Below are 21,468 nucleotides of genomic sequence, written 5' to 3'. Positions count from 1 at the left end.
TATATATATATATTATTTTTATGTGGCAGATTTCTACGAGCTAAACCATGAGTCTTTATTGGGATATATCTGACGAAGCATAACTCTTTGATTTTTCTGGACTTCTTGTATTCAAAAGGAAACTGATGGAATCGACGAGAAAGAACGTTTCTTCGGGGAGTCAACTGAGAGAACAGGATGGAAAAGGCAAATGTCAGAATTGTGATACCGGTGATATTCAAGAAAAAATGAAGAAAGTGGACGTGAAAACGTCTTCACCTACCAGTCTATTGGCCAAAAACACTTTGATATTACCTACTGGAGTCATTAGACCCGAGCGAGTGCAAGCAAAAACTGAAACAATGCCCTCGTCTGGATCTGCTACCGGTAAGAACGTCCGATCTTTTTTATAAATATTGATTCTTCCAGTCAATTAGAATGGGAGAAATAGTAGGTCGTATTCTTTTCTCATTTTATAGAAAATTCTTTATAGAAGTGTATGAAAAAACGTAAAAGAGAACATAAAATGTTTTTCATTGTAACACTTTCTTATGTTTTCGCAAAGAATAAAATTCTTAAAATTTTATATCTCGTGCATTTTGATGCGAAAAAATCTATAAACGAAGGAGAGAGAACATCTTGTTTTTATCCATTTTTTTTATTTGTTTCACGATTTATATGCGGCCGTCCATAAGAACATATGAGTCTTATTGTTTTATTCAAACAATACGTGTATTCTATTATTGAATCGGAATTGGATCAAGTCTTCCGTGTTATTGACTTCCCTGCCGTTGATCTTGGTACACGGAAAAGCGCGCTCCGAGACTGGAAAGAGATCCTGCGTGTTGAGCTGAGCGTCGTCCATCGCTACTATATTGATCTACCTGTCTCAGGGTTATATTCGGCCGCGTGTTTCAGCGCAGTACCCTCCGGTCCTTCATCACGAGATCACCGAGATCTCGTTTCTCGTCGCTCGATTCGCATTCGTGGATTTTCATCTCCCGTTTTCAGAATCATCGCAGTTAATCGTCGCGCGTTGCTTCTCTCGCTAATGTAGATGACGTTAAGACACCCCTTTTTGGGTATACCGTATTAAGTGAGAAACCGTTAGACGCGCGCATCATCTCGTAACGATGCATAATAATTGGTCCTTCTCGTATCTTTATTATTAGTAGGTTGGATCGATTGTGACCTAAAACACACAAGCGGTCGAAACCATTTTCTGCTATAACTGCATTTAGTCGAAAGTCGAAACTATTTAATTCCAGTAGCATTATTGAAATAGCATAGGACGTTCACTTCAAGTTTATTTTTCCATTAAAAGTTTCATCAAATCAGATTTTATAACAATCGAGTATATATATTTCTTTGAAGTATTTAAAACATCTCTTTAATTATTTGATTTTTTAGGATGTACGGATGTGCTTGATATTAATTATAATTTGAAATGGAAAAGTTATACATTTTATTTAAAATTTACTAAAAAAAGAAATAAAATTTTATAATGTACAATAAATTTCTTTAACATTATGTCATACACACAAACATACACACACATACACACATATATACATTTTTACAAATGAAAAACTCATACTATAAATTTATCAAAGAATATATTGTGTTAAAAAAAAAAAGAAAGATAAAAATATGGAATATATTTAGAAAAATAGGGAAAAGGCATATAATATAATAATAAAAATTAAAAAACAAAGTTTTAAGAGCACAGAGCATTATATTATCTTGAATTGACAATTAAAGAAAAAAAAGAGGTATCGGATATCAGACAGGTAGCGAATTATCGGAATATTATTGATATTGGATTAAAAATTTGCGATCGATGATGTGGCGAACGATATTTGCGAACTCGTGAGAGGTCTGTTTGAAGTTAAATTCACATGATATTTCCGCCTCATGAATTAACTAAACGTTCGTAATTACATGTACTTTAATTAGTTAATTGGTTTTAATTGTTATATAGTAGCCCCAATCGAGATATCAATAGTTTTCGAATTATAAACGATTGAAAAGGAAGGGCTTTTCGCAAACTATACTATACTTTTAATAGAGTTAAAAAGTTAAAACTACACAGTTAATTTTATAGATGAAGTTTACTTTCATAGAATTTTAATATCATTACAAAGGTATATATATGATGGAAAAAATTGGAAACTGCAAAAAATGATGATTTCTCTCGACATTTTCGTTAAGGAAAAATCAATTTCAAAAGAATATCCTCTAATCAATTTTTTTGAATTGTTTTTTCTTAACAAATATATATATAAATAAATATTATTTATTTGTTACCTATTTATTTATATATTTATCTATTTAAGATCTGAAATGGATCAAAATTATATGTATGTTAAATAACAAATATTAGTTCATTACGTATATACATATTATTGAATTATAATTTATTTATTTATTTATTTATTCATAGCTTTTATTGATGTGCACATATGACCTCGATATTTACCTGTGACATTATTACATCTCTAACGTTCGATACTAATAATTAATAATACATTTCTTTTATCGTTTTTTTCAAAGACAGAAACTCTGTTTATCTTTTCTGTTTTATTTCGTATGCGTCGAGAAAATTTAATTTTCGAGTGGTATCAAGACAACATTTAAAAAAATGAAATAATCTGAGAATTTTTTGTGGCTTTCACTTTCTTCTTTTTTTTTTACAAAGTAATTATGAAAATGATCGTGTCTCCGCGATTTTTATCGTTCCCATGAAAAAATGCCACGATGCTGCGGCGCTTCTTTGGTTTCCGCCGCGGATGGCGATGGCTCTCCGCAGAGTCTTGGTCTGCAAATTCAAGATGGTTAGTAATTAGTGTAATTACCAATTAATCTATTTTCGCGATCACGTTTATGTGTACGTGCAAGTGCTCATCGTGGGTAAATGGCGCCTCTATGCTCTCAAGCACTAATTTCTGTAGTAAATGGATAATTTGTGTTGCGTGTGTAAAAAAGAGGATAGAACAATTTTTGAAACATTAAAAATACGATAAAGCAAAGTGATAATGTTTATAAATTATCAGTTAAAAAAGTCTCAATTTAAACTAAAAATTTACAAGATAAAATTGAAGTAATAAAAGTGTAATTTTAATTTAATTTATGTGTTAATTTTAATTGTGATATTTAATTGTAAATTAGATATAAAAATTAAATGGATTACAGGTACAAAAAGTTTGAAATTTGGGATGTAAGAATATGCGTGATACTATTTCACTTATATGTGAATTCTTAAACAAGTTTATCGCGTATCTAATGTGTAATTTAGAGCAAATGTAATGAATGCTAAATTTTGACTTTTATTATTTTTTTTACAGGAAACCCACGAAATAAGACAGCCTTAGCACCGGGGCATAGTCTGATGGATTGGATCCGTTTGGGTAACTCGGGAGTTGATTTAACCGGAGTCGGTGGTGTACCACGGGTTGTAACATTATCTGAGCTTGCTAATCATAATAAGCAAACTGACGCTTGGATCGCGATACGTGGTTTGTTTATTTTTGTACTTGATGATATCTTATTAGGAGAAGAATCTCTTTGTCATCATCAACTATCTGTAAACATGTTTAATACGTTATACATATAAAAAAAAATTGTAACATTAAGTTATGTAATTACTTACATGATAATTAAAATCTATTTGACCATAATAAAATTTTTGCCACTTATTAACTTATGTACACATAAACCGACGATTTCAACGTTGCTCAAAATTCGAAGTAACTTAAACATTGAATTTTCGGGTTTTAACATTTGATTTCATTTGCAGGAGTGGTATTCAATGTTACGCGTTATATGGATTTCCATCCGGGAGGAGTCGATGAATTGATGAGAGGCGTTGGGAAGGACGCTACGAAGTTATTCGAAAACGTAAGATCCTTCAATCGCAATCGTATCATTTTATTGTATTGCTGTATCATCTCGCTAAGTGGTAATTATTTTTATGTACCCGTAGATCGTTAATTCCAGGTTCACGCTTGGGTGAATTATCAGAGCATTCTACAAAAATGTGTCGTTGGCAGATTAAGCCGCGGCGCTTCTTCCACGTCGAGCACTTCTTCCATAACGGAAAAGTCGGTTTCGAGTGTGAACAACCGTTCGTCCGTGACGTTAGATCTAAGCAAAAGTTCCACTGGTGAGTATCTATTGTAGCTGTTGCATCGTGTCATATTCTGGGTCATCTATATTTAGAGAAGCATTGCTGAATCGGTAGATCGTATTGGGTTATTACATTTATTGTCTTTGTATATGTTTGTGCGTACAATTGTTCAGAATTAATCGAGTGACTCTCTTTTTCTATAAAGATCGATAAACATTGAAATTATATTATTCTTCAAAGTACAATCAATTTTTACAAATTTTAATTGTTTGATTTATATATATTAAGTATTAAGATGCTTTTATTTAAATGCCTCTCTATTGGATTTATACTATCATATTTGTATATTCAATTAATGATTTATAACTACAATACATTGTAAATAAAGCGATAGATAGAATTAATGAAATATATCGAGTTTTATACAATTATTCATTAAATAAATTGTAAGACAATTATTATAGAAAAATATTTCATTGTTTTAGCACAAAAGACAGCTGAAGAAAACTCTATAGATTCATTTAATGTAAATATGGATTGGCGGCAAACATCTAACTCCATCACACTCTTTTATCAAACTATACGCGACTATCCTGGAGTATATTATCAATTGCAAAGATTAAGTGATTCAAAGCTCATTTTCAAGCTTATTTTCGAAAAGCTCATTATTATCGATGAGCTTGAATTAATTGCAGATGTGGAATGGCCGCCAATGTGTAAAAGGGATTTCGATATAATGCAGGTAAATTATATTTTAAATAGATTAATATAAAATATATAAAAACAAGTTACATATTTATCTTTAAAGCGATAAATTAAATAAATTTGTGACTTAAATGTTGCAGGTAGATTTTACGTTCACAAAAAAGATTAAAGATATTTGGAAATCTCAGGGAAACCATACGTTATTGCGAGAATCAATCACGAACAAACGCACGTACAGAGAGTACAAAGTACTCAGTAATACACCTCTTTGCAAACTAGTTAATTTTTTAGTCTTGCGTGCGACGGATTTTCTAGAACTAATTCCCATTGGTAGACACATAGAAGTTAAAATGAATGTAATGGGTAAGTATATAATAATATAGATATTTGCTCCTTCGACGTTTCATATTTATATATACTTATGAAAATATTATCAAAAATATATTGATATATTCTGCTATGTTTGTTATAGGAATGGAAGTATCAAGGTCATATACGCCTGTCCCACCGTGCCTTCATCCTGAAGATATGGCGCCAAATTACAAGCCAGATTGTATTTGCTTAATGATAAAGCGATATCCAAATGGTGCACTCAGTCCGTCCATCACTAAATTACAACCTGGCCAAATTCTTACAATGAGCAATGGTTTAGGTGCCTTTGTAACCGAATCTTTCGATCGGTATTCTGTCATTCATATGCTAGCAGGTGGAACGGGTTTAACTGTAATGTTAGGAATAATTCAGCGAGCATTAGCAAGACGCAGCGTGTAAGTATAAGTAGATAGATTCTTGATTATCTGAAACTTTGCTTGTGAATGTTAATTTCTCTCATTCTTAGATTTCTAAAATAATATAAAATAACAACAAAATATAGTAAAAAACATGATATTAATCATATCAACAACAGTATAGACAAATCCAATTAATAATAATATAATATTCGTTTCTGTATGTTTATCCCTAATTAATCTAACACTTTTCCAGAACATTAATCAATCTTCTAAACTTCAATAAGGACGAAGACAATATGTTTTATGTGGCACAACTTGACAAAGTGTCTGCAGAGAAGAAGTAAGTATGCACACAGAATGAAATTGTGGGTGTATGCTTCAAATTTTAATAGAAAGAAACTCTATATCTATTTGTAGACACATTGCCTTGTGTAACTATGCTGAATTATTTCTATAAAAATAAAAAAGAAATTTTTTATCAAACTTTATGCAATTTCCATTATATTTGGTATTTTTTTATTAGATTTAAAGTTACGCACATCCTTTCACAAGCAGGAGATAAGTGGGAAGGTAGATGCGGTACTGTATCAGATGAATTATTGAAGGAATTGGTTGGCGAGTGTTCATCGGAGGGATGTGTATTTACATGTGGACCAAAAGGATTTATGCTATCTGCAAAAAAGTATATGGAAATTTTTATTTATTAAACTTATAAAGAAAATTATTTTTTATTATTATTCTTATTAAATTTTCATAAGTAAATATCAATTTTTATTATAAAAAAGTATAATTTTTAAATATATATGACTATTCTTAATTACTGATGAATATCAATTCTTATTTTCAACGCTTTGCCAATTGATTTCCTTTATTAATATATCATATTGATTAATATATTATTATATCATCATGTGTTTTAGGTGTATTGAGAGACTTGGTTGGAAGCCTCATCAAACATATGAATTCGACGAATAATCGTCTGCATTGAAAGTATATGTGCCGAATATGTGTTTTCTTTCTTTCTAGAGGCCTAATAAAAAGAGATACTCCTGTACCTGTTGAATCACATTTAGTCAAATGTTAGTACAGATGTTCTGGTGATAGCCATGTGGACTGTAATGTGTCTATAACCAATGTGTATTTTTCTGAAATAATGAAGATTTCTAAGCACTTTTACTCCCGTCTCCGCCCATAACGGTACATTATTAGCTATGAAAGATTGTAATATACACACTGTCTGTAAAGTAGATTTACCTTTATGTAATTTTGCAATTGTATTGCAATCAGGAAATAGAGATAAATTGTTATGCAATTTAGGTAAAAGATCTCTTTTATATAATTTTATTATGATTTTTGAAATCATTGTTTTGTATCTGTTGCAGAGAAAATGTTTCGTTAAAAAGATTATCCTTATTAAAATGAATATTTGCCAAGAAATCAAATGATAATTTTTGACACTTTTAATTCAGTTTTCCTGAAATATATCTTATTTTTTGCATATAGAAACGCAATTCAAAAATATGTGTTGAATATTGATACATACTATGACATGGTTGTTATTTTGTTCTGGTATGACTGATGACGGTATGATGAGGTTTTTTCATGCTAATTAGCACATAACAGCAAAGGTACTAATTTTAATTTTATATTAACGGTTGAACTACAACCATACATGTTACATGCATATCTTTTCTATGAGGGTTTTTAAATGCCCATTATATAATGCACAATTAAATAAGCGGATAAAAATGCAATGAGAGTAATTTTATGCGGAATTTATTCTTCGATTATAATTATAGAATTTTGTATATTTCTCTTTTACATAAGATGAGTGATTTTATTAATACGTATTATTTATTGTTAATACGTATCGTTGGTGTTTTATTTATGTAAATATATATATATATATATATAATTAAGATTAAATAATTATATATTCTTTGAAAAAAGATGATATGTAAAAATGCTGTGCATTTATATATGTATGTATATATAAGTATATATGCTAATTAATTGAGATATTAATATTAATTGAGAATAAATGCATACTGAATGATCGCTGCAAAATCGCTCGTGTTTTCATAAAATATGAACACGCCATTATTTTTGTAAGCTATATCTTAAAAGAAAAAGTTTTTCTTTGTGATTAATTTTAATTAAATCTGCAAAATTATAACTCAATATTATGTAATTTGATAATTAAAAATGCAAATAAACTAGTACCAATTATTACTCATTAAATAATAATTTTACTTTTTTGAAATTTAATTTGCCCTTTGATATCATTTTTTTATTTCATTTGCAGATGTAATGCGCGCCTTCGTGTTTTGCTCTTGACATAATGCCTTTATCTCTGTACAGTCGAAAAACTTTGTGACACACGAGGACTAAAATTCTCTTATTTTCCTTTCTCGCCTTCTACATATTCTTCGTCTACATTGGAGAGAGCTACAAAAATCGAGGGAATATATTCGGCTCTTGCCTCTGCTAAATTTCTTAAGTTGAAAAACTGCAAGGAGTATCTCGAGAGTGCATCGCGTGGATATAGTGAAGATGTAAATTTTCACCTTCAATCTCCCCGAGATGCTCCGCCACCCCCAATAATGCACACCGGGATATTTATCTAGGCAACCCAGAAGAAGACGAAGAAGAAGCGAGAGAGCGTAATAACGCCCCCGCCATCCCCACCGTCACTCATCACCAACGAGCGGTTTACACAAAAGGGGCCCCGCCGACCGCTCGACCGATAAGAGAACTTTCCATAATGCAAAACTTTGTCGAGGCCGGCTTAATTTTCCGGCGCCGTATATACAGAAGTGCCTATTGATCGCGGCAAGTTCTTCCCCGCGAGATATGACGTAACTACATCACACAGGCGGACAGCAAGATGAATGTCTTTCGATGTCGGCGACGGCGAAGAAAATTATGTCACACAGGCGGCGCGGCGCCTGTTGGATCTAAATCGCTCGATCGTGCCACCCCCTTCCCGTGTATATCCTTTTTCCGCCTCTCCTCGAATAGTCACATAGCATGCGGCAAATTGCGCAAAAAGCTCGGGAGCATTTTAAGCAAGATCGCAGCCGTTTCAATACTTAATGACCTGAATACGTGACCGTTCGCTCGTTACGCTATTTCGTCACGGGTGAAATCGGCGATTTATGAGAATTTAATGATACATTTCGATTTATACGTGAAATCATTGAAACTTTTTTCTGACAAAGTGGGACACGTCGCATTACGAAAACGCTCTCTTCGTCGTGTAATGATACGCTAACTCTCCCGGGAGTCAGCTGACGAGAGAAAAAATGCCTCCTCTAAGAGCGTGTCCGCGATAAAGCCCCGTTCTTAGGAGCGTGCGGTGTATTTGAAAACCGATACCGCGAGGTCGCAGACCGATATTGAAAATTAAAATTCTATACACCTATACAGCGGGAAGGACTTTACTTCTTCTCTCGCGCCTGTCTACCATTAAAATAGTTCGCCGACACAATGCCGGCATGTACTGTGCGAAGCACGCGCTCCTGTGGCGAAGATAAAGTGCAAACAGCGATATTTAGTTCGTGATTTCCCCGAAAAATTTAAAGCATAGGTAACACAAATCTCCTTTAGACCCATATCCACCAGAATGTAATTAAATCAAATTAATTTTTTTTAAATTGATATATGTGTGTATTATAAGAAGTCTTTTCTAAATAATTTTCTAAAAACGAAGTAAAAGCAAGTCAACAACTATGTATCAACAAATATGTATATACTTTTTAATTAGAATTTATTTTTTCTAATTAGTCGATTATGCCAAAAAAAGTAATTACAGATTTTTAATTACAAAAAATATAATAGAATAGAATGTGATATTTGTAGAAATATATTGGTATCTACTTACATATTATAGATCGAAACACGAAATGCGTTATACACGATGATCAAATAACGCATCGCGTTGCAAGAAAAAGAATGGCATTACTCTGCAGAACTGATCGCGCGTCCGCTCTTTTGACACGATCGAGATAGAATTGCATACATGTAAGTAAGTACACATGGGGCGAAAAAAGTTGTTTTGTATTACGAGCGTGGTTACGTAAATACTTTGCCGATGAAAGAATGTTAGTCACATATAGCAAGATACAAGAAGTTTGGTAGCTGCTTGAGTGTGCAACAGTTTTATCAGTAGACTCGATAAAATAAGAAAACTACTAAAAAAAGGTATTGAGAAAAATTGACAAAGTAGATAAATGCATTATGCAATTAACGTGCTCTGTTTAACTCAGTTCTCTGCACAAAAAGAAAAAAAGAAAGGAATTTATGAAGAATTATACTACGCGAAATATATATATATATATACATATACATGACGAATAAAGTACCTGGTCTACACTTTCAGGTCTTTTTCTACAAGGATGATGTCATCTTCACCTTTCGTATACGATATCGGTATCGAAATTGCTATTTGCAGACAGATCTCCGTGAGAAGCATGAATTTATCGTATCGCAGAATATAAATCGGCAGCTGGATTGACACTGTGGAGTGAGAGCGCAAGAAAGTGCACTTGCGTTTCTCTGAGTTTTTACCAAGAAAAAGAGTCGAATGAAAAGTATCGTTTCGTAAAAGCTACTCGTGCTACTTTAATGGATTATAATTTGGTTCGTTAATATGGAAACTAAATTTTATAATGCACTGGAGATAGCGGAAGGAAGAATCGGGAACGATTACAATAAAAGTGAGCGTTAAATTTTATCATTATTCCGAAAAAATCCTGCTCGTGAATATAAAACTTGGACAAGGTTTATTTTCAAATTCCAATTTAGAAGAAAAATAGTTTTGCATAAATTGATAAAGTAATTTAGTCATTATTAAACAGATAGAAAGAGGGATGGCACGCGGGGTGAATGGAATTGCGGAATAGATGAATCCTATTTTAAATTAAAAAGTCTCCTAACTCTCTCTCTCTATCTCTCTCTCTCTTTTACACACACACACACAGACTTACACTCAACTTACAAGGACCGCTTGAACTAACGTCGATAATCCCTAATTCAATTTTCCTTCTTCGTCTATATCATAGGCAGAGTCATAGTTTATAGAAAGGGATAGCGAAATTGTTAAGTCGGGTTGTGAACTAATTCCTACTGTTGGTGTGCTATTCGGTTTAACTCCCATACCCGCTGGGGAATAGTTAGTGTTATACCTAATAATCGTACTTCCTTTGAGACGCGAGTTTTCAAACTTGCTCCAATTCCTCCTCCAAATCCAATTTTCCCGCCTTTACATAACTATATTCTCTTTATAATTTAATAGATGGGAAGATATACGTATGATGTAGATTTGTAGATTATGTGTGTGTGTGCATCATGTTTCAACTTTGAGATAAATGCTATCGATATTTAAATAATTGTTTAATCAATGATAATATCGGTACCTAAAATCGATGCCGTACTTCGTGTCGTGATACATTATAATTTGAAATAACAAAAAAAGATTTTTCGCAGTAATGAATTAATGACACAATATCAATATGTATATAATGTATTATGTGCCTCATATAAAATGTAAAATTAAAAAAAAAAAAAAAAAAACTAAAGTTCATATCAAGATAATATTTTTAGATATTCTTATGATATAACGGTATTTTGAATGCGATATATTTTATATTCGATACTAAATGTCAAACCTAGATAATGTCACAAGTACATAACATAATCAATCATTATCGAGATGCCATCGAAACGATGAATATTAAAAAAAGGAATATCCTATTTCTCAATAATGCTAGAATACTTTAAATTTTTTAAGTGCTAAGAGGAAGAGAGAGAGAGAGAGAGAGAGAAAATTATAGCCAATCTACATATACACACTAAAATTGCAGAACATGACACGCGCGAAAGAGGATATGGAAGTGGAAGGATGCGGAGCAATGGAAAGAGGATGCGGCGATGGTGGGGAAGAGGAGGAAGAGGTGCCACCGCACGAACAGAGGGGTGGAAAGAGAGGCTGAAAGAGAGTCTCGCGCCGGGGGACGGCAGAGGGTGCGGATGTACCGCGGGGGCAGGCAGAACAGGGATGCTGCGAGTGAGTACAGAGAGAGGTGTTTCAGTCGCGCGACGGCTCTCGCCCCGGCCAGTCGATATAGCTAATCGTTACGTCAGTGGTAGTAGCGGGAAATAGCCGTGACACGAGAGGCGCTTCTGCCGCGCAATTTTTTCCCGCGGCCTCAACTCTAGCCTCCGTTCTCGCGCTCTCTCTCTCTCTCTCTCTCTCTCTCTCTCTCTCTCTGTCTTTTTCTTTTTCTCTCGAGTACAAGCAAGGTCAAAAGATCCCGCGCGCCAACCACCTGTGTCGTGTCGTCGCAATCGTCATCGTTATCGCATCCTCCGGATATTTAGACGGCGTGATGCGGGCGCGTACATATCGCGAACGGATGGCGCGCGTCTCGTAAACGCGCGCATTCGCAGCATTCGGGACGCGGCCGTTCCGCGCGGAAAAACGCGGCCGCGTAAGCTCGTCGTGAGAAGTAATTCCGGAGTCAAGGTCGTCCCAGTGCAGCCACTATTTTTCTACCTCTCGCTCTGCCCTTCCCGCGACAGCTCGAGGGCGTTGGAAATTCGACGGGCCGAGTACGCGCGGATCATCGCGGATACGAGGGGAGGATCTTCTCGATGGAGGTAAGAGTATTATTTTCTACGCGCGTTATACCGGAGGAAAAAAATCGTGCGCGCGAAAGTTTGTCTCTCGTGTTTTTTTTTTTTTTTTTCGTTCGATTGCCATGAAGTGTGTTGATTTGCGTGCAACAGGAAGATGGATCTCGAACGAGAGAGAGAGAGAGATTCTCCCGCGGCAATTTGCCTAACAAATGCCGTTTTTTGTTACGATTCGGCGTCTAGTTAGGCAGTCGAAATTATCAAGTTTGAGAAAACCGTAAATGCGCGCGCTGACCGTTAATGCGAGTTTACATTAAGGTAAGAATTGAATATAGCTGTTTTTGATCCCGATGCCGCAATCTAATTAATATTTGTATGTATGTATACATACAATACGTACATATATAATATTATGTTCAATACGCTCGTGTTGATTGCACTTGAGTTTAATACGCGCAAGATTATTATTACTGGATTGTATATATTATATGATATTTTTATCTTGTCGTATTCTTAAAATTTTACATGATATCGGGATACTTTCCCGGTAGTACACGGAAATTTAAATTGCTCGATAATAATAATAGCATTGAAAACCGATATAGTGTATAACGGATTATACGCGATATATACGGAAAGAGAGAAAATGTCAAAAAGTATTTTCTTTCTCTCGTATCATTATCGCGACAGCATCGTCTCGTGATAATAACATTTTTATGAAATGAAAATGCTGTCTCGCTGTCTTGAACAATTTTGTCAGAGCAATTTTATTTAATTGTGACTTGCAATTAACACATATATTGATTGTTTTTTTTATTTATAGCACAAGCGAGATAATTATTAATCGTAATAATTTCACGCTTTTCTATAATTGATTATTTCGTAGCAAGAAAATTGTATCACGGAATATTTGTATCATTCTTTTTTACGTCAATCTTATCAACGTTATAATCAATGTCATTTGTCCAGAACAGAGTATGAGGCAATCGTGTTTACGATTCACGCTCAGCTTTGCGATTAGCGAGTGTAAATATTTGACGGCTTTCTCATTGATGTGCCCAATTTGTGAAATTTTAATTGAGATTTGCGTGAGACCAATTATTTTCGTGGAAAGCGTTTCTTTTTTCACGAAAATACTAGCTAATATTGACTCATAAAATGTCGATTCATCACATTGTGTGTCCTTTAAAGCAAACATGTGTCTCGCGCTGAGCTCGTATTCCAATATAAAATAATTAATATACGAAGGACACTTATTTTAATAATGGCACAATTTCATTTTCTTTTCATTATTTTTAGAAAAAACTCTTTGAGATAGAGAAAAAGAAATTTTTCCACTTTTTAATTAACCTTTATTAAACAATTATATTTACTTACATTTTTAAAGCATTTATTCTATTTTTATATTTTTTTTATTATAATTTATTAATTAGTGATGTGTGCGAAGGATAGATATATTATTATAGCCATTCGCCAATTCATAACTTACGGTATTACAGCGCAAAGTTACCTCACAAATCAATACTTTTGTCAGACATTCGACAGTTAATATCAAGTTTTATGGTTCAGGATTATTTATACGATATATCAAAATATTGTTTTAATAAATATACATTGTCGAGAGATACACGTATTATGGACCACAATTTTCGAATAGATTTCTTGTACAGCTTTCTCTCAAAAACACGTGTGTTGAATTTCTCTCAAAAACATTGAGATTGTTCCGATACATGTACGTAGTAATTGCTTTCGTGCGCGCTCGATCTTTTTTCCCTCCAGCCAAGCAATGGATCAACGTAACGCTCGTATCTCGTGCAAAAGGCAAAAAAGGGAAGAGGCGATGAGGGATCGTAACAACCGTAACGTATCGCGGCGGGAATTCTCTTCTCAGAAAATGTCTGGCGCGTTTATCGCGGCGATTTGTGTGCATAATCAATTTGCACGTACGGATTGGCGAGAGCTCGATAAAGCGCGACGACGTTTGATCGCATAGGTAGGTGATGTAGGTATATGGAGAACTAGTTGAAAAGCTTCACACAAATGCCGGCGTAGGCGAAACCTCACCTAAGTGTACCTACCTACTCTACGCGTACAAAGCGTACGGTTGCGTGCTTACATTGCGTACTCTGTCGCGAGCGCGTGTATGGGAAAATGCCTCAAAGCACCCGCGCCGCGAGTAGATGTGCCCAAACAGACAAATACATTTTCATGGAATGCAAAATATGGAGCGACGGTTACTGCCGCATGAATTAGTGAACACAATCTCCATCTCCATGCGCATATTTCACCGGGCTGATAGCGAAATTCCTTCCTCGCTGTCTGACAAACATAATTCATAGTTCATGGTTAAACGTAACCTTAACCCGTTCAGCCTGCCTACCGTTCGCGAAATCACTCAATCAACGTGATATTGAAACGTTTCATTTGAAAATCCGTATTATGCATTTCAATCTAATTGGACTTGACTTTGAATATTTTATATGAAACAAAATTGGAGATTTTATTAAAATTTTTTATCAATTTTAATTGAAACACTAATTTAAATTTGTGTTAAATAATGATAAACGATTCAATTTAAATTCCAATTTAAATTCTATAAAACGCGATAAATATGTAGTCATACGAGATGCATTTTCCTTAAAAATTCTCATCTTTCTGAAAAAAAATTAACTTTAATCAATTCGAAAGATGAAACTTTTTTTGCTTTCTTTCTCTCTCTCTCTCTCTCTCTCGGCTTATTTTTAACCAAATACTAAGGCCAGTTAATCTGTGAAACAAATTTATTTACAAAGTAAATCTTCTATTATTATCTTTATAAAAATAAATTTCTCGATATTGTAAGAGAAAACTCAGATTTTGTACGATTTCACCCTCGGAGTATTTGGCTGTTATATTTATCTATCAGGAACGGTGGAGAATCGTTTTCTCGTGGATGTCTCATGTATGTGATTTGTAGCGGGTTTTCTGCAAACACGTGTGTATTCGATTACAAATACTGATAATACATGTTTTGACCGATAAAATAAATTTATCGCGGTTATATTACACAGAGCCGGGATTAGTAGATTTATCCGTCTTGCATCCGCATACGCTCAGAATCTCTATTTCTTTTTCCTTTCGGATTTAAGGCTACTAGTTTTATATTGGCAACATATAAATTGTCTAATATTAAAAAATATTTTTGATATTTAAGAATAAAATCAATATTGTTATAAACATATCTCAAACAAAAATATAGAATATTTTTAAGAAATCGTGATAAGATGTAATTCGATTATTGTTTATAAATTAAAAGAGATGCAATATGAATTTTTTTATTTTATAATATAATGTTTAAAAAATAGTACTATGTTATTTATTACTATTATCGCAATTTGTTATATTGTAAAATAAGAATTTATTGCCTTTTAACTTACAAAAGCTAATCAATTGTTTTGAGTTATCTTAAATACAAAGACATGTTTAAAAAACAATATTGTCTCTCTCTCAAAATATAAAAAAAATTTATTCAAATACAAGCATATGTGTGTGTGTGCGTAAAAAAATATTATTTATTATTAAAATATTATTTATATATTGAAATATTATTTAAATATACATTGTCGAGAGATACACGTATTATGGACCACAATTTTCGAATAGATTTCTTGTACAGCTTTCTCTCAAAAACACGTGTGTTGAATTTCTCTCAAAAACATTGAGATTGTTCCGATACATGTACGTAGTAATTGCTTTCGTGCGCGCTCGATCTTTTTTCCCTCCAGCCAAGCAATGGATCAACGTAACGCTCGTATCTCGTGCAAAAGGCAAAAAAGGGAAGAGGCGATGAGGGATCGTAACAACCGTAACGTATCGCGGCGGGAATTCTCTTCTCAGAAAATGTCTGGCGCGTTTATCGCGGCGATTTGTGTGCATAATCAATTTGCACGTACGGATTGGCGAGAGCTCGATAAAGCGCGACGACGTTTGATCGCATAGGTAGGTGATGTAGGTATATGGAGAACTAGTTGAAAAGCTTCACACAAATGCCGGCGTAGGCGAAACCTCACCTAAGTGTACCTACCTACTCTACGCGTACAAAGCGTACGGTTGCGTGCTTACATTGCGTACTCTGTCGCGAGCGCGTGTATGGGAAAATGCCTCAAAGCACCCGCGCCGCGAGTAGATGTGCCCAAACAGACAAATACATTTTCATGGAATGCAAAATATGGAGCGACGGTTACTGCCGCATGAATTAGTGAACACAATCTCCATCTCCATGCGCATATTTCACCGGGCTGATAGCGAAATTCCTTCCTCGCTGTCTGACAAACATAATTCATAGTTCATGGTTAAACGTAACCTTAACCCGTTCAGCCTGCCTACCGTTCGCGAAATCACTCAATCAACGTGATATTGAAACGTTTCATTTGAAAATCCGTATTATGCATTTCAATCTAATTGGACTTGACTTTGAATATTTTATATGAAACAAAATTGGAGATTTTATTAAAATTTTTTATCAATTTTAATTGAAACACTAATTTAAATTTGTGTTAAATAATGATAAACGATTCAATTTAAATTCCAATTTAAATTCTATAAAACGCGATAAATATGTAGTCATACGAGATGCATTTTCCTTAAAAATTCTCATCTTTCTGAAAAAAAATTAACTTTAATCAATTCGAAAGATGAAACTTTTTTTGCTTTCTTTCTCTCTCTCTCTCTCTCTCGGCTTATTTTTAACCAAATACTAAGGCCAGTTAATCTGTGAAACAAATTTATTTACAAAGTAAATCTTCTATTATTATCTTTATAAAAATAAATTTCTCGATATTGTAAGAGAAAACTCAGATTTTGTACGATTTCACCCTCGGAGTATTTGGCTGTTATATTTATCTATCAGGAACGGTGGAGAATCGTTTTCTCGTGGATGTCTCATGTATGTGATTTGTAGCGGGTTTTCTGCAAACACGTGTGTATTCGATTACAAATACTGATAATACATGTTTTGACCGATAAAATAAATTTATCGCGGTTATATTACACAGAGCCGGGATTAGTAGATTTATCCGTCTTGCATCCGCATACGCTCAGAATCTCTATTTCTTTTTCCTTTCGGATTTAAGGCTACTAGTTTTATATTGGCAACATATAAATTGTCTAATATTAAAAAATATTTTTGATATTTAAGAATAAAATCAATATTGTTATAAACATATCTCAAACAAAAATATAGAATATTTTTAAGAAATCGTGATAAGATGTAATTCGATTATTGTTTATAAGTTAAAAGAGATGCAATATGAATTTTTTTATTTTATAATATAATGTTTAAAAAATAGTACTATGTTATTTATTACTATTATCGCAATTTGTTATATTGTAAAATAAGAATTTATTGCCTTTTAACTTACAAAAGCTAATCAATTGTTTTGAGTTATCTTAAATACAAAGACATGTTTAAAAAACAATATTGTCTCTCTCTCAAAATATAAAAAAAATTTATTCAAATACAAGCATATGTGTGTGTGTGCGTAAAAAAATATTATTTATTATTAAAATATTATTTATATATTGAAATATTATTTATAATTGAAATATATCAGAAAGAAATACACACGTGTTCGGCTATATGTATATTTATATTGGATATTATAGATATTATATGATTTTTACGTGGTGGCAATATACTTACCGTTCCATAAAATATTAGCATAACGTGAAACGACAGAGTTTACACCGTTATATTATCAGGCTATAATAAAAACGATAATATCTTCGTTATTAATCTTTCAGAGATCGAGATGAAAGAGAGATAAAGGCGGGGAGAAAAGGGCCTACTATGAAATTACATTAAAATTATTACCTGCACAACAGTATGATACAATATAATTAGTATGTCGACCGAATAAAATGCGCATACTACGAAAGTGTACCCCGTATAATTATACTCGAGAAAGAGAGAAACCCTTTTTTTTTAACTTTCCAAAAACATAAAGGGGAGCAACATCTCTTTTTTCAAAAATACGCCCTACAAATTACCGATTTTAATTACTGATTTCGTTATGTTACATATCTCACTGATAAATGCGCGCGTGTAACATCGTCCGCAAGAATTTCCGACGGCGCGCTTTATGGCTCGTATATTTTATTATCTGTAATTTTTCTCGTGTCACACGCGCGACTGTTAAATGGTTGACCGAGTTTTATATTCGAGTAACCAACTCCGTGAACATAATCAAAGGTAAAATAATGAATACGCGGAATTGAATCAACTAGACAGGAAATCTGTTATTGTTGCAGGAAGATGATTTTCGATTCTCTCGCGTTTCAAAACATAATAGCTGCTTATTAAAAAAAAAAAAAATTATATTCTCGGTCGTGAATGGTATTAATTTCATCATGTAACAGGGGGATACGTTCATTACGCTAATTACGAGAGGATTTCATAAACAAAAAACAAATAAGACCATTGAGATAATTAACACGAGAACATCTTATTCTCACATCGAAACAATCTTCGCGCATTGATTTCCATGAATGTACCAATTTTATGGTTGCAATATATCGTTGGTTCGCTCAATAAATACTGTAAACCCGCGGCAGAGTCTTGCGGTTCACCGAATCGATTCATTAAGGGATAATCCGACGACGGACTGTGCTTAATCGACTGTGCTTAAACAATGCACCTTCTCCGCGCTCTGCTATCGTGCTATAAATAAACAAACACTTTCTGGCCAAAATTTTCCCCTAAACCCGTTACCATTTTCACGAGGAACAGCACATTTAGGCCGATGAAATACATAATCTCTGTGTATGTCTGTGTTTCCTTTGCATATTTAACGCCAAATATGGTTGCCCGATTCTATAAACCTTCGTTTACATTCGGCAGAATACCACGTAACCGTGTTCGCTATTAAATTCAGGATAGGAATACGAGCTGAAGACCTCGTGCATACCATGTATATACTATGTGTGCTATTTCTCCTCTATATAATATCTATGTAATATCTTGCTCCTATAATGTAGCAGAAAACAATATTTAACGCACACATTAAATGTATGTGATAATGAGATGTAATCAATACAAAATAATATATATAATTGATGCTAAATATTTTTAGATTTTACTCATTTCGTTAAAACGACGCAAAGGGAAAACATTCTTTCCTTAATTATAAAAATGCGAATTGTATAAACACTTCTGCATTTTTGAAAATTTTAATAAGAACAGTCGGCATATTAATGTTGCATGCAATTGGGTACGCATTATAAATGTATACTGTGCGCGATAATAACTGTGCAAGAAAGTTAAAAAAAAAAAAAAACACATTTTCCATATTATATAAAAAGACAAAAAGGAAACAGCATAAAACCCATTTCGGACTTTTGCTCGAAAATAGCGAAATGTTTGAATTTTGCACGTCTTATTGGATTCCGTGCATCTTCAATTCTAAGTCGAGTGTTATTTTAGTTAAACGACTTCTCTTATTAATCGCGTCAATATCCCTGCTTCGTCAGGGACGCAGTTCGCGACAATGAAAATTTCGCTATTTTAAAAGACGCGATAAATTATTTCACATTGGCCTATATTCTGACTGCACGTTTACCCAAGTTTTCAATATAAAATTCAGTTCAAACGTAACATAATATTTCATATTAACGTCATATATTTTATATATACAATGCTTTGTGGAGAGAGAAAAGACTCTTTTATTGATTAAATTAAAACACGAAACGTTATTATTTTTATTATGTCTCTTTTATTTTTAATATTGAATATTTTGCTAACAAGGAGCTTTGTGCGAAAATTGTGATTCTTTTTTTTTCGGAATATAGATTAATAATAATTATCTGCCACGTTAATTTCTTTTCCATTTTTAACATATTTTTATAATTGAAAAAAAAAAATTTTTTTTTTTTTAATTAAATGTAACTACTATTTATACATATACCAAAAATTAATCTAGCAGATAAATACATTTCTGGAAATTGCAATCACCGTTACACAAAAGCGGAAATATATCTCGTCACATCAAGCAACCCTTTAATCTTTGTGTATGTATGTATGATACAAAGCAAGCGCTCGGCTTGAAACGTGGACTTCATCGAATACGGAAAAACAAATGAATTTCTATTCTATCGCGTGTTTCACAGGCGGCATTGGGACGCAGCATATTTTTGCCTCTGTTCATTTACGGGAACCGTGCCAACCGATAGAATGGCAATGAATACGATGAATTATTAGCCGTTGTGACTCTCCTTTCTTGCGCGAATGCCAAGCGTAAGATTCGATGAAAGCATTTTTGCGCATTTGGCGTACTCAATGAATGTCTTTTACAGCTCGCTTGCCAATTTGTCATTAATTTCTTTTTAAGCGATGAAAAGATTAACTTTTATAAAAGGAAAAGCTATACTCTTTGAGTAACATACGCCACCATATATGCTGAATAAATTCATATAAATGGTACTCGCGGCATACATTAAGTTCGCAGGCACTTTGTTAATAAATACAAATGGCAAGGCCTTAGCACGTTGTAGCTGCCGCGTATGAACCGCTTTGTCTACTAGATTATGATCATAAATGGTGCCATTGTAATATGCATATCACGAGAGAAGGGCAATCTTAGTGCGTTTAAATCTTTTAAGCTTATGAGCGACATAATTCTCGCTACATCTATCATCAGTTTATTTACTATTAAACGAATTATTTGTAAAGTCCCTCTTGTATCAATCATAAAAGATCAAATGGAAATGTAATCATTAAACTTCATGAACGCGGTTAGGCAAGATCAACACATTTACGAGCAATGTCATATTTGAATGATATATGCGACCGAGCCGGTTTGCGGTTTCGCTTCTCATCATATATACCACTGTCGTATATCAAAGTAACCAGAGAAATATATCTGTGCTTCACGCACAAGGGATATACAGTGATAATTTTTCTTATCGAAAATTAATTAGCCGTAATTTTTTCCACAATTGAGCCTAAGATCGAACATTATTTTCCATTATCTATAAATAATCCTGAGACGAAAGTTGAAAAAAGATTTTAATCTCGAATCATACCGGATGACTCAAAAAGAATCTTATTATATAAAAATATAAATTTGATTCCGTCGAATTGCAGTTTATTATTAAGCTGAAATTTTTCGACGATTTTTCGAAATTGTTTCACCAAGTTTAATTTATAACTCACATCTCGCGAATGTATAAACTCGATCATGCTATCATCATGCAGGAGGATCCGTGTCTCCGCCATTCGACTGACGCTCCACTGCGTGCACCACCGAATAAATTTCC

At 33.5% G+C, this 21,468-nt stretch overlaps 2 protein-coding genes across 4 annotated transcripts in view; both read left to right on the top strand.

Annotated features, from left to right (window-relative positions):
* The window catches only part of LOC115243498 (cytochrome b5 reductase 4), an 11,878-nt gene extending 4,434 nt beyond the window's left edge, over window positions 1–7,444 (top strand). The window contains exons 1-11 of one of the 2 annotated variants that reach the window (XM_029820567.1): window positions 585–1,061; window positions 2,678–2,813; window positions 3,324–3,494; window positions 3,776–3,876; window positions 3,976–4,141; window positions 4,591–4,847; window positions 4,951–5,173; window positions 5,283–5,577; window positions 5,795–5,881; window positions 6,065–6,223; window positions 6,462–7,444. In XM_029820567.1, the coding sequence (XP_029676427.1) occupies window positions 2,729–2,813; window positions 3,324–3,494; window positions 3,776–3,876; window positions 3,976–4,141; window positions 4,591–4,847; window positions 4,951–5,173; window positions 5,283–5,577; window positions 5,795–5,881; window positions 6,065–6,223; window positions 6,462–6,516 (1,599 nt within the window). In that variant the 5' untranslated portion in view covers window positions 585–1,061; window positions 2,678–2,728 and the 3' untranslated portion in view covers window positions 6,517–7,444. Of the gene's footprint in view, window positions 1–29; window positions 367–584; window positions 1,062–2,677; window positions 2,814–3,323; window positions 3,495–3,775; window positions 3,877–3,975; window positions 4,142–4,590; window positions 4,848–4,950; window positions 5,174–5,282; window positions 5,578–5,794; window positions 5,882–6,064; window positions 6,224–6,461 lie in introns of those variants that run through there. The other variant, XM_029820566.1, reaches the window with a different exon arrangement.
* A 4,202-nt stretch (window positions 7,445–11,646) lies between these two features.
* LOC115243439 (monocarboxylate transporter 4-like) overlaps window positions 11,647–21,468 on the top strand; it is a 63,354-nt gene continuing 53,532 nt past the window's right edge. Inside the window, exon 1 of one of the 2 annotated variants that reach the window (XM_029820449.1) lies at window positions 11,647–12,201. The gene's annotated coding sequence lies outside the window, so the exon portion shown is untranslated. Of the gene's footprint in view, window positions 12,202–12,237; window positions 12,496–21,468 lie in introns of those variants that run through there. The other variant, XM_029820450.1, reaches the window with a different exon arrangement.

This window comes from Formica exsecta, unplaced genomic scaffold (genome assembly GCF_003651465.1).
Source record: "Formica exsecta isolate Colony F162 unplaced genomic scaffold, ASM365146v1 scaffold72, whole genome shotgun sequence".
NCBI classification, from domain to species: domain Eukaryota; kingdom Metazoa; phylum Arthropoda; class Insecta; order Hymenoptera; family Formicidae; genus Formica; species Formica exsecta.
This window is presented reverse-complemented; position numbering and strand designations above follow the sequence as displayed.